Here is a 14,884-nt window from a genome sequence, read left to right on the forward strand (position 1 = left end):
GGTCCTTCCGGGCTGCTGTTAAGGAGAGATTGACAGAAGATCACAAAGTCGATAGACTGGCGTTTGCAGAGCTATATATTACTTGTCACTGGGACACTGTTGTCTTTACAGATGAAAAAATATTTTCCACTGGAAATTTTGGGCCAACACGTGTGTATCGCCCATCTGGAAGACGGTTTGATCCACAATATATGGCCCGTTCAGCGCGAATGGGTCATGTGACGATTCACTGTTGGGGATGGATATGCGAGACTACAGGTTAGGTGGTATCCATCGAATTATAGGCCGATTTAATGGTAAAAAAAATGTTGATCTTCTCGACTTTATGCTCCCTGAAATAAAAGCACATGTTGGCGACGACGTACTCTAATCCGGATTTTTATGTTATTCTCTTCTTTTAGCTAGTTAAATTTCGTATGTTTTTATAATTTCGATTAATGCATATTTCCAACAAGTTAAGAATCGAAGTGAGAACGCTGAAATCTAGAGCTAAAACCGAATCTATACGACATTGAATTCAAATAAGTAAAACAATGTGATCGACAGTTTAATATTAAGTTTTCATCACTTTACGACTATATACCGCCACATGGATGTATTGATTTTACAATAAATTCTCTTTAAGTAATAGTTTGCAGGACTATCGTTTTATGTATTTTGCTGATCAGTTTTTTCTTTTGCTTAGAAATTTCTTACCAACAGTACATGGTTGCTTCGATTCCCGGCAGCAGCTCATATGGTTCGGATTCCACGTTAATAAGTAGGTCAACGTCTCATATAATCTCGCTGCTGAACGGACGTTAAACTCAAAATCATCAACAACATCTACATGGTTGTTGTGGGAAAATTAGTAATTTATTATGTTGCATAAACCACGTTTTCCACTATTACTGAAATAGTAAGAAAACAAGACAACGCGGGCATTTGCTACGTTTTTACAAATTAATATTTGTCATCTAGCAAGCAATTTAGAAGAAACAGAGTATCAGGCCCATAGCCAGCCCACAAATTTAGGGGGGGGGCCGAAGTTAGGGGGAGCCCGACCCAATCATATTATACTTCATCACCATATTATAGTTTATTTGCAAGCCTATCGTGAAACCTTTATTGGGGCCAGCCAAAGTTTAGGGGGGGCGGCCCCCCTAGCCCCCCCCCCCGTGGATACGGGCCTGCAGAGTATTCAATACATTAAATGTATAGCACAGTTGTGAATCTTCTTTTCCGATGTATATTAAATCATTTGCTCCGTTCCCTCTATTTTTCTCTCTGTCTCTATGTCTCTCTCTCTCTCCTTGATATTCATTTTCCTGCAACTTATATTTTTGCTTGTTCTTCCTGTGTTCTCACCTCTATATTTTTTTTCTTCTTCCTCTATTTCTATAGTCAGAGATAGAGTGAGACAGACAAAGTGATGTGTACTAACTACTCATTTGATTTTACTTTTCTATGCACGTGTAGAACTAGCTTTTTTAAGTACCAATTAGACATAGGTTATAGGCGGTCTGTCGTGGACATGTTAGACGTAGTTTTCTGCAGACTCCATTCCATCTTTCATAGGTAATGATGGAGGAACAGGGTATTACTGTCAGACTAGCTACATTGGTAGAGTGTTGGATTTCTAACACTATGGTTCTGGGTTCGAATCCCACCCAAAGACGGTACTTTTTTCCATTTAGCAGTTTCCGATATTGTATACGTGCGAATCTCTTAAGATCTTATCTCTTTCTCATTTCTCCATGTAGATGGATGCTACGAAGAAAAACAATAGAGAAGTAATCTCTTGTTTCAGTTATGGTTGAGATTTTAAAGACATTTTCAGCTTTCTGCAAGCATTTTTATTTGTTTAAATAAATATGTGTTGTATAACACTTACTGTGTGTAATTATGTCTTTGTGGTTTGCTGATTCTCACAGTTATTATATATGGTTCATAACAAAATTTGAGATGGTCTCCTTTGAAGTGCATGTGTCATTTGTCAATATATGCGCACGTTTTCTTTTCCTTTATATTTCATATATTCCTCTTTATTTAGTTTTTATCACGTTGACCTTTTTCTCTTTCTCTCTCTTTAAAACTGAGGATGTAAAATGAGAAGAACCTCAATCTATTACTCCATCTTGTGAGAAATTTGTGGTTTGTAGTCACGTGGTCTATGCATTTCTTGCTCCAAACGAAGTGTGCAGGGGGACGAAGCCGAAGGTTATCCTGGCGTGATCAGTGCCACAAAGACGTTAGGTTGGTTGCCTATGTTGTTGGCGTAGTTTCACAATGAACTTAAACTTTCATGTTGCAGGTTTTTTGATTCGTATTGTACCTTTTAGCGTTTATGTATTTTTCAAAATTTTTAGGTAGGCCCGTGCCTACCTGGCTTACCCCTTAAAACCGCCACTGTCTAAAACTAGTCGTTAACAACAAAGATTTCGGCCTGCTGTACACTATAGACAGTGGCGGATCTAACCCGGGGCCGGGGACTCTAGGCCCCCAGTTTCTGACTGACAAAAATAATTGAAGCAATTATTTATCTATTTTGGAAGTTTATCATAATACACTTATGATAGTCTGGGTTCTGGCTCCCTCCTCCATTTTTATCTTCTAGATCCGCCTCTGACTATATATTAAAATTATTATGCTTAATTAAAAGCACTAACTTCTTACATTTAACAAATTTGTTAGAATCGCGCTAATGGACCTTGTATGTTAATAAATCCGTCTTTCTGTCGTTACTCCATAAAATAACTAGCACCGTCATTTCAAGTTTTGTCAGAAAGGGGGCAAGAGTGTCCATCTACACAAGTTTCATTTTTTTAAATAGTATATTATATATAATTTATTAAAAATCATATACTTTTCTACACAATTACCTGGGGCCGCGGTGGCTCAGTGGTAGAGCGTTCACCTCTAATGCTTCGGGTCTCGGGTTCAAACCCTGCTCCCGCCAAGTGAACTTTGTGGTGGACAAACACCGTGTGCGTGGGTTTTCTCGGGGTTCTCCGACTTTCTTCATTCCACCATTTCATTCATCTATCACCATCTCCTTAAGCCTAACCGGCATAACCGTTGGACGTAAAACTCAAAAATTTCATTTTTTTTTTTTTTTTTTTTACACAATTACCCTCTCCATGTGATGTCCTTGTTTTGAACGAAAGCGAATTTTTGTATTCTGTTTTTCGTAGTAGATAGATAGAGCCATTATCTAGGCCGAGTTCGTTACGAGAGCCAATCCGTTAATATGCTCACGGGTGACGATGATTTTAATGGTGACTATCCATAAACTCATTCAATCATAATTAATACAGTACGTTTCTCGTAACGCTACTATGCAAACCTCACAACATTTAAGAGTTCTGGGTTGCATAAATATCTAGGCGAAAACATTTAGATATGTTTAACCCTAATTACGTATAAAGGCAAGTCCATTCATTCATAACTGTAGGACCTAAGTCTTGCGTGATCCATTTTTTACTGTCTTTTATCAGGGTTTATTTATTTATTGAGTTTGCCCGCCAACTACTTCAAACTCCGTACCATGTTTTTTCATGCAGTTAAGGGGCACGGTGATTCAGTGGTAGAACGCTTATCTTTGGTGTGCGAGGTCCCTGGTTCGATACCCGACCAACTAAGTTTGTGTTGGATAAGACCGTGTCCGTGGGTTTCCTCGAAGTAATTCAGTTTCCTCCCACATTCTTACTCCACCGATGCTTCCATCATCATTCACTTGCCTTAATCATTCGTCTCCCTTAGCCTAAAGGACAACCTGAAAGAAAGATTTTTCATACGGATGCGCACGAGACAAGATTTGTGGTTGTCTCGTCTCGAAAATGTGCTGTAAAAGTGATGTCTCGACTCGAAAAATGTATATTTCTGTATTGAAAGAGCCGTGTCTCGACTCGAATTTTGTCAGGAAAATCCTGTCTCGACTCGCCTCGTGCGCATCCCTAATTTTTCATGCAGTTATTCAAAGACTTTGTCGTACACTACAATCTCGCAGTTAGCAATTCTATTATAGTCAGACTTGAAAGTGATAGTACACGTAGCGACATCTATTAGTGTCAGACAGCAAAGTGATAGCATCCGTAGCGACATGTATTAGCGTTAGAGAGGAAAGTGATAGTACCTACACATAGCTACATCTATTAACTTCAGACAAGAAAGTGATAGTACACGTAGCGCCATTTATTAGCATCAGACAGTAAAGTGATAGTACACGTAGCGACATCTATCATCGTGACTGTTTGCTATTAGAAATAAATAGCGTGGCACACTGAGACGTTTATCATTTATTATAAGTAACTTTCATTGTGTCCCTTATATTTCAACAACCAACATAACAAATCATTTAAGCAAGGTAGTATCCCATTCCAGGATAATATGAGCACAAACTGGCATGTTTCTTCTTTATAATTAGGATAATCCCATCTCTGAGTAATCTAACCCTATAATTTTGAGATCTTAATTCTTTACTCCAGTGATCGTCTAAGCATGTGACAACCATTATTGATTTAAATATGTAGCAGTACCGTAACAATGGGCGGTGCAAGCGGTGCAATACACCGGGGCCCCCAAGTCTAGGGGTCCCGTCGAGCCCGTTAATTATTCAGTAGGCTACTGAATACTTATATTTTATTACTCATTTCTTATGTGCGAGAGAAAATAATTGTCAATTTTAAAATTGCCGGCAATTTTAGTAATTTTTATTCCTATTTTTGGGGCCCCTAAGCCTAGAGTCCTCGCTGAACCCTTTTATTATTCAGTACTGACTGCTTATATTGTCATTCACTTTTTATATTGTTATTACTCTACTTCATCTTTTTTGGAAAAAATCATTGTCAGTGTTAAAATTGACAATAATTTTAGTTACATATTTCTTGTTTTGGGGCCCCCCAAAGCTATAGGACCATTTCTTATGTGTAAGAAATAATCATTGTGGTGAAATTCTAGATACTTACAACTTTCGTAACTTTTTTGGGGGAGGGGGTACCCAAGCCCAGGGATCCTCGCTAAACTCGTTTATTACTCGGTACTGAATACTTATTTTCTATTATTTATTTCTTATATGGAAGAAATAATCATTTTGAAATTTTAGATTATGAGTATTTTCGTAAAATGTTTTCTGTTTTTGAGCCCCCAAAACTAGGGACCCACTGACACCGTTTATTACTCAGTATTGAATAAGAACTTATATTCTCTTATTCGTTTCTTATGTGTGAGAAATAACCACTTTGAAATTCTAGATTATTAGCAATTTTGGTAACATTCTTTTCTGTTTTGGGGGCCCCGAAGCCCAGTAGCTGATGCTAACCTGATTATTACTGAATACTTATATTCTGTTATTTGTTTCCTATGTGGAGAACTATGAACATCTCGTTGGTAAAATTTTACTCAGCAACCAAATCGACATACAACGGTGCAAAGGGCAGAGATTTGATGAAGCATCAGTAATGAGCGGAGTTTATAGTGCTTTACAAGCAAGAATTAGTAATACTACTCCAAACGCTCCGTACGTTCATTGCTGTGCGCATAATCTGAATCTTAATTGCCGATGCTGCAAAAGTCTCCACATACGTTTCCATTATATATATATATATATATATATATATATATATATATATATATATATATATATATATATATATATATATATATATATATATATATATTGTAAAACTTTGTGTAGTTTTGTCTCATATATAAGGAAGAGGTAGAGCTGTTAATAAAAACAGCGTCCGGAATCGACTCCCACTACAAGTATTTTTATTATAAAAGTATTTTTACAAAAATACTATACAAATTGATTTCTCTAGAATCAGGGTGAGTATAGGTGGTCTTTGACCGTAAGGTCGCAGACAGGATTTCCAACAGAGCCCCGTAGCAGGCTAAGAGGAGTGGAACCAATGCTGCGTAGCAAGCAGAGGCGGGTTAAGTGGCCAACAGACCCCCGTAGCAGGCTAAGCCAGGAGATAGGATAGGCGTAGTCGCGTAGCAGACTAGAGGTCTCGGATTACGTTACTCCAAAAGTCCCGTAGCAGACTAAAGGAGGGTCACCAGAAAACTGGTACTGAGCTGGATTCTTCTGTCCAATTTATAGCGTCCCTTGGGTGGCGGTGGCGCTGGCGCTGCTGCTTCAATTTCGTCTTCTGCTCCGTGGGAGGGGCTAAACGTCGTCTGCAGGTGATTGCAGGTCCCCCTGGTGGAAGTTCCTCTTGATGAAGCACGAGGTGGTGTTTATAAACACTTGATGCGTGGATTTGTTTGTAAACAAGTTCACATAGGATATATATATATATATATATATATATATATATATATATATATATATATATATATATATATATATATACTCTTCAATATATTTTCCTTTTTTAGTTCTAGTGCTCCTAGATGGTCTCTTTTAGCTCTTGTTGATGAAATTGCTTCAAAATTAAAGAAAAAAACTAACAAAACAATGTATAACTAGGTGGGAAACAAAACCTGTTAGCTGCATTGAAGACGGAATTGCTGATGTTCAAAAATTCCTTACCGCATTATGTCTAAGTAAAAATAATAATAATAATAATAAAAAGACTTGAGAACAGGTGAGACATTAAAAAAAAAAGATTATAATATCAATGTATGTAACTTCCAAAAGTTTGCAGTCTTCTGGTATTGCTCTGCAGAGAAATCTGAAGAAATCACTTCAGCAAATGAAAGATCTGCGGGGAAAGTATGACGAGCTTGTAAAATCCACGAAAGACCTGTGCTCGGAATTGAGTACTTCAGAAACATTTCAAGAGAAACACAAAATGTTTGCAAAGAAATATTTTGATGAACTGGCTAAAGATAGTCGACTAGATGTATCGGAAGATATATTTCGTGTCACTGTATTTTATCCTATTCTGGTCTGGATGTATTGTTAGCACCCGTTTCCACGGAATGACTGAAGTGCTCAATAGCTTTTCTTTTCTCGCCCCAACAACATTGTTGTCTGTATCTGAGGAAGACCAGAAATCTTGATATTACTTTGCTACAAAGTACAGTAGTGATGTAAGCTCAGATTTTTCACGGGAAATACTGATATTCAGATATTATAATAGGGCTAAAATGGGTAACCTTCGAAAATAGCTTTCTTCTTAGTGGAGAATGTGTATTCTACACATTTTCCTGTTGTGCTTACCGCATATGTAATCAAGCCCGTATCTATATATTGTGCGCTCATGTGCTCTAAATGATTTGTAATTCCCCCACCCCGCACAAACTTATGACTCAAGCAAGGAAACAAGCCGTGATTTTGCAAACATATCAGCTCTTGTTGAGTAGCAGTTTAGGTATTACAACTTACAAAAGTTACAACGTAATTTTAAATGGCCTAATTTTCTCAATGATGATTACGATGTGTTCTGCCTGAAGGTAGGTGTTTGACCCAAAAATCTCTGGGGAAGGTGAACCCATGGTAGTTTACCGTTGCCTTTTATGGGATGATGATGATGTACTAAGGACGGGACCTACGGCTTAACTTGGGATCCGAACCACTTGTGTCCCCACCAGGAATAGAACTCGGCAACCCTTGATTACAAGGCAACGAATTTAACCACTCATTCATGGGGGATACATTCTCTCAACACTGACATGTAATTTATTCATGTAGGTTTTAATTTACTGTCCAAAGAAAATACATTCAATTAATTCTTAAGTAATTTTTATATTTTATAATTTCACTTGCATTATGATTGAATTTCTTAAATATTTACTCTTATCATTGTAATAATAAAATATGGAATTGTAAAAAAATCCAAAATTTTGCCGTCCCCTAAATTCTGCCGCCCTGTGCTCGAGCACAGAATAGCACTTACCTAAATAGGGCTTGTGTGTAATTTTTCTAACAAATCCAGTAAGTGTGGCTTCTGCTGAATGCTCGATCTGGAAATTCAAGTTCATAAAGATCTACTTGACTAGTAATACCTTACAAAAAAAAAAAAAAAAAAGTCAACAAATGTTGCTATATTAAAAGTAGAATGAAAACAAACTTCAAGACTGAACATAGACAAGATTGTTTCAGATTTTGCTGATGGTAAAGTTAGGAGAAAAAGCTTTCTGAAACGACTTTAAATTTTTGTTGTATTGTAAGGTACCTTGCATGTTTGAATATTTGAATCCATTACAATAAGTTTATTTTGAAACTGTTTCAGCAGTTGTGCAACAACCCTGATATTCCTTTTTATTTCTTAATCATGATGTTCGTCTCTGTAAATAACCTGTAAATACCATATTTCACTTACTTTGCACGATTGATATGGTATTGTGCTTTTTAAAAGCACTGTAAAATTATCGTAAATTGTGAATTCTATCTTATGTTATTCTATTTTTTAAGATTACTTTGGAGGGGGTTTCATGGGAGTCGCGAAGATAAGCGGAAGAGATAAATGTACTTATAATCTAATACCGGAAAATAATTATTATTTTGAATTTTGTTCTGATAGGCATATTTTTATTTTTATACATACTGTTTAGAACAACAAAAATAGGTCTATTAAATATCTTCAACAAGTGCAGAGTTGTTTAAAAATCAATTTAAATTAAAGAGGATCGGATTTGATATTTGTAATATGAGTGAACTGACCAAATTTGGTTTTAATCCATTCGCTCTTAGAGAAGTTACTGTATCCACTATATACCAAAAAAATGATCTCTACTATTATAGAAATAGATGGATATCATAAGATCTCCGCAATAGATATATTAAAAATCCCACACAAGCTTATTACAAACCAGAAAAAGGGGATCGTTGGCAAGAGGATGTGATAAAATGGGGATCGTGATAGGAATTAGATTGAGAACCACTGCTTTGAAGAAAAGTATTTCTGTGTAGTTGTGTGTTTGCAATATTGTTTGCTGCTTTTACGATTATATTGAAAAATTAGATCGCTTGTGGGGGAGTGGGGTGCAAGTATCCTCTTGCACCGGGACCCAGAAGAGTTTTGTTACGGCACTGATGTGTAGGCCTATTTTTTGGACAAGGTGAATATATTAACAATAAAAAACATTTCATTTAGTAGTACAGTATTTTCTTTAAAAAAACGTTATAATTATCCGACATATGTCAGTGTATATTTTTTTTAAAATTTCGTATTATTTAAATAAATAAATAAAAAGTAATAAGATCCTCAGTTGTATTACGTGTTTAATGCAAATAAAGAAATCCTTTTCCCATAGGTAAATGATTGGCTTCAGTATCGTTTTCACATTATATTTTCTAAATTTTGCGCCGTAAGATTTTCGTTTAACTTGTGGAACTGTCAGCAACCAGTAACAGATAAAGGTTTTAGCTTCATTCCTGCTTTTATTTTATTAAACCATAGATTTCAAAGTATTGACTTCAGGATCTAATCTTCTCCCTCGTCTTGCTTTTTCGTGAATCTTAAATCTGCCTTTTCTTCTGCATGTTCAGCAGTGGCTTCTCGGGAAATTTAAAACAACTTTCTGTTGTTCTCTTTTTCATTGGTAAAAGCCTCTACATTATAAATAAAGCTTTTTTTTTTTTTTTTTTCATTTCAGTTCCTGAATTCAGACAGACGATAGAACTCCCATCAAGTTTCGATTCGCTAACGAGAGAGAGCACTCTCAACCCACAGTTCTGGAAGAGCATAGCAATGTTGCAAGTTCTATACGATATTTTGCCAAGATTTCCTTTTTTTCAGCTAATATATCTTCTCTTTCCTCCTAAAAACAAACAACAAAAAAATTCTTTATCTATAACTGGATATTCGATCGCACTATATTAATAAAAAAGACATCAAAATACACAAAAACCACAAGAACTGGATGGAAATAAGCAATGAAAATATACTTTAAACCAAACATGTGATTATATCGCTAAAACAAATTTCTTCAACAATTCATAATTTCTTTAACAATAAAATCCACTAGAAATATGTGTACACTCTTTGTCACCCTGTATCAGGATACTAGCATTGACAATTGTTCTGAAATTTAAGTATGTTGTAGTGTTTTTTTCGGCCAACAGATGTCGACATTGTCAATTGCTGTCAGAATTACGTTATAGAACGGTTTTCCGCTCAACAGATGTCGGTACTGTCAGCACGGTTAGTGAGATAAGACAATGGCAGGAGCACTTGACGTTCGAGCAACGTAAGTACGTTTTGAAGTGTTTTTTATCAGGTTTGGGAATGTCATCGAAGTGCAGGATCAGTGGAGAGGGAAGTTTGGTACTAAACCACCAACTCGCCTAACAATCAAACGCATTGCTGATAAGCTTGAGGCGCATGGAACGACGAGAGGGTCGCTGCAACTACAGCGGTCAATGTATCAATGGAGACCTATGAACGTACCTCTGTAATCTTTTAGCGAAGGTTCTCGAGCGTCACAACTGAAAACAGTTCACAATGCCGACAATGCCGAAAAACCATACAACAACATACATAAATTTCAGAACAATAGTCAATGACGGTATCCTGATACAAGTTGACAAAGCGTATATACATTTTTCTTGCGGACCCTATTCTCAATGTAAATTTTATGAGTTTGTTTTGAATGTAAAACAAGTGATTCTCATATCGTTACAGATTTATAAATCTTTCTTGTAGTCTTATAGTCTCATAATTATTGCTCTTATAGTTTTATAGACCTTCCTTGTAGACTTGTAGTCATATAGATCTTTCTTGTAGTCTTATGGTCTTATATTTCTTTCTTATATTCTTATAGATCTTTCTCGTAGTCATATATAGATTTTTCTTATAGTTTTATAGACCTTTCTTTCAGTCTTATGGCCATCATTGATCACTTTTACATTTATCTTTCTTGTAGTCTTATAGTTTTATACGTATTCTTAAAGACTTTAGTCATATTGTGAAGTGACTGTGAAATAATGTATAATTGTGTGAATTATTGATTCAATTTGTTAAATTCAGTTTTGTTATTTTATCAAATTACGTTTATCCACAACTAAATTTTAACAGAATGATGAACTCTTAAATTCCAACGAAACAAAACTTTTATTTATGATGTACATTTCCAAACATGTATTTCTTAATGGTCATTATTGATACTGCTAATAAACACGACTAGTTCCCTTCCTGCTTTTGTGCATTCCCTTCCGCCTAGCCTGATGCTTCCTAGTTGACTGAATGTAAGACTCATCGTTTTTCTGTTAAACAAAACCACGGAGGACATATCCACAAAGGGGTATTCGTCATGAAGTTTGGATACGTGCAGGATCGTGAGAAACACAGCGCACTATAGGAGATCTTCCAACTCCATGTCTTGGAAATACCATTCTGTAGGTTCATCGACCCAGATTCACTTGAATTAGACACCTGACTAGTGGAATGGAAATGAAGGAGAACATCGTTGAAGATACATCGTGACAAGAGGACTCGACGACCCTGGCAGCACAACAGGATTGGGATCCAGTTGTTGGCTGATTCCAGCGTATCCAGTTTTTTCCAGGGAAATCCATCCATCGACTAGATGATGAGGACGACACTAGTCCAATATTAATATTCAGGATAGTGCTCATCCTTTGTTTCAAAGTTTAAACCTTTCTATCTCTCACCTCTCCTTCAACTAGTCATTCTTATAGAATTGAAACATTTGAATTTTATTTAAATTCAACCATAACTTTTACAGTTAAATACCGTGTTGGGCATCAGTTTCATTCCCAATTGTTACATTTATTTAAGTATTTAGAGATTATTCTGAGCTACAAACTGATGATTCCACGCCACGGCACATAGTGGCACTTCACGGCACAATATAGATCTTTCTTACAGTCTTATAATCTTATAGATCTCTTTATAGTCTTATAGATCTTTTTACATAGTCTTATTCAACTTTCTTATAATCTTATAGATCTCCTTGTAGCTTTTAGTCTTATAGATCTTACTTGAAGTTTTATAGTCTTATAGTATTATAGATCTTTCTTGTAATCGTATAGTCTTACAAAGATCTTTCTTATATTTTTCTTGTAGTCTTACTAGCTGAAATACCCGTTCTTCGCATAGGGAGGATAAGGTTTATCCAATATATCATATTTGAAGATGAAGAAATGAGTGAAGTAAATAAATAAGGAAGAGCAACGCCTTGGTGTTGCCCCTGTTAATATCAGTGAAATATATAAACAATGTTTGCACCACTATCAATATCGTAAAATAAATAAATAATAAAAACCTGTGTTTCCCCTGTCAATATGAGTGCAATAAATAAATAAATTCCGAACAGCAAAGCCTTCTGCGTGCCCCATGTCAGTTCCTGAATTAGCCGCCACGTCAATTCTTGACAAAATCTGGGTTTAAATATCATCGGAACTGTCACCAATCAGTTCAGCAACCCCCAAAACTATAAATTCAATACTAATATTGGTCATTTTGGACATGTTATATTTCATGTCCCTCCACCAACTACCATGACGATGGGGGCTTAAGTTGGACTTCAACGGCGTCGAGAGTTTTACTATTTATCTCCGCGATTCCGAAAAGTATTAATTTAATATTAATATCAGTCATTTTGGACATATATTACTTTTCACGCCCCCAACCCCTATGACAATGGGGGGCTAAAGTTGGACTTGAGCGTCATCTGGAGTATTCCTCTCAGCAACCCCGAAAACTACATTGAGAAGAAAATTGTATGTGGTGTACATAAAATCGTATGTTACATTTGTAATTCCTGTAGTTTTTGGTCTTAACGTACAGCAAATAATTATATAACTGAAAACGCATGTTTTATAATACTCTCTGTATAAGTGTTCCATTTGTACGTACTTTCCGTATGAAACAATATAGGAGGTCAGTACCGCACATACAAATAGACGTATATAACATACATATATGTATGTAATAGAAGGAAGGCTGTTAGATATCAGACATCCTGCAACGGCATGATGTAACACCTAAGGGCAGTGTCTATGTAGCATACGGATAACACGTGATCCGCACTGATTTCTGTAGTAAGCAAGAGGGAAAAAATGAAATGAAATCTTTAAGTTTTACGTCCCACGGTTATGCCGGTTAGGCTAAAGGAGACGGTGATGATGAAAGATGAGTGAAATGGTGGAATGAAGAAAGTAGGAGGAAACGGGAGTACCCCGAGAAAACCCACAAGCACGGTGTTTGTCCACTACAAAGTCCACACGGCGCGAGCTGGTATCGAACCAGGGACCCCAAGCACCGGAGGTGAACGCTCTACCACTGAGCCACCGCGCCCCCCAAAGTAAGCAAGAGGATTCCGTATATTTGTAGAATATACTGCTGTCCGGAGAACGGATTTTTCTCAGTGTATCAAATTTATATTAATATCAGTCATTTTGTACATGTTAGTTATCACACCCGTCGCCCACTAACCCCTCACGACGATGGAGAATAAAGTTGTGCTCGCACGGTATTGGGAGTGTTACTATTAATCTCAACGATTCCGGAAACTATGTAGTCGATACTAATATGTCATTTTCGATTATTTTTACATGTCATCCCCTTCTCGACCTGTAGAGGTGTCATACCTACACAGTATTTTTCCAAATTGTAAGTCAAATGAGTATGTCAATTTGTTTTTAGAAATGAAATTACATACCCATTGTTTGTAAGTCACCGTTGGCACAATATTTTCCAGAATGTATCTACAACCTGTTTCAAAAAGAATTGTACGTATTGCGAAGAATTATTTTGTCCAAACTATCGATCGCTGCGCCTCGGCTCGGCTATTGGAGAAACGAATACATAGTATAGTTTATATTAATAGCCGCTAGATGTCAGTTGTCTTCTGTTTTGCTTAGTAACCGTCATATGTTTAAAATGGCGACTCTGCAGCAGAAATCATTTTGTGTTCTCGAGTTTGCGAAGTGCAATTCTATGATTACAGTGCAAAGACGTTTCAGGTTGAGGTACCAAATTGATCCTCCGAATGGGTGAAACATTCGCAGATGGTATCGACAGTTTGTAGATACAGGATGTGTATGTAAAGGAAAGAGTTCTGGCCGCACTCGTGTTCCTGAAGAAAATGTTGCACGAATTCAAACTGCTTTTCAACGTAGTCCTTCAAAATCAACTCGTCGTGCCAGTCGGGAGTTAAAGTGCCGACAACAACAATTTGGCGTGTTTTGAGACGTCGGTTGGTTATGAATCCGTATACGTTACAGCTGTTACAAGCTCTGCGTCCTAATGACAAACGCAAACGTGTGGCATTTTGTAACGAGATTCTGGATGTTATTGACAATGATAACACTCTTGCACAACGCATCGTGTTCAGTGATGAAGCGACTTTCCGTGTTAGTGGTCAGTTAAACAAAAAGATGTTTGAATTTGGGGCCTACAGAACCCACATGCAGTCATTGAACATGTACGAGATTCGCCCAAAGTCAATATGTTTTGTGCGATATCCCGATCATTTGTTTACGGCACATTCTTCTTTAATGAAAACACGGTTAACAGTCAGTAGTATCTCGCTATGTTACAAAACCGGTTGTTTCCGAGGCTGCACAAAGACAACTTCATTTTTCAACAAGATGAGGCACCCCCTCACTGGAGTCGACAAATGCGTGAATATTTGAATGAAACTCTACTGAACCGTTGGATTGGTCGTCAAGGAGCTGGAGACTTAGCATGTCTCAGCTGGCCTCCACGGTCGCCGGATATTACACCGTGTGACTTCTTCTTGTGGGGTTTCGTTAAAGACAACGTTTATGTACCATCACTCCCACAGAACCTGGAAAAGTTGAAGAACCGTACTGCCATAACATCAGTGACGCAGGACATGCTTGCCCGAGTATGGGAGGAATTTGAGTATCGATGTGATATTGTTCGTGTTGCTGATGGAGGACATATTGAACATCTGTAGTTTGAACTTTGAACTGTAATTTGAACTTGAGAGGTTCGTAAATATGCGTGTAAAATTTCATATT

At 36.9% G+C, this 14,884-nt stretch overlaps 1 protein-coding gene across 2 annotated transcripts in view; it reads right to left on the bottom strand.

Moving 5' to 3' along the window:
• Nucleotides 1-9,067: 9,067 nt before the first annotated feature.
• The window catches only part of LOC145684227 (uncharacterized), a 96,377-nt gene continuing 90,560 nt past the window's right edge, over nt 9,068-14,884 (bottom strand). For both annotated transcript variants that reach the window (XM_081756319.1, XM_081756317.1), the window contains one exon: nt 9,068-9,693. In XM_081756319.1, the coding sequence (XP_081612445.1) occupies nt 9,668-9,693 (26 nt within the window). In that variant the 3' untranslated portion in view covers nt 9,068-9,667. The remainder of the gene's footprint in view (nt 9,694-14,884) is intronic.

This window comes from Thermobia domestica, chromosome 4 (genome assembly GCF_964235325.1).
Source record: "Thermobia domestica chromosome 4, izTheDome1.hap1.1, whole genome shotgun sequence".
In the NCBI taxonomy this organism is placed as follows: domain Eukaryota; kingdom Metazoa; phylum Arthropoda; class Insecta; order Zygentoma; family Lepismatidae; genus Thermobia; species Thermobia domestica.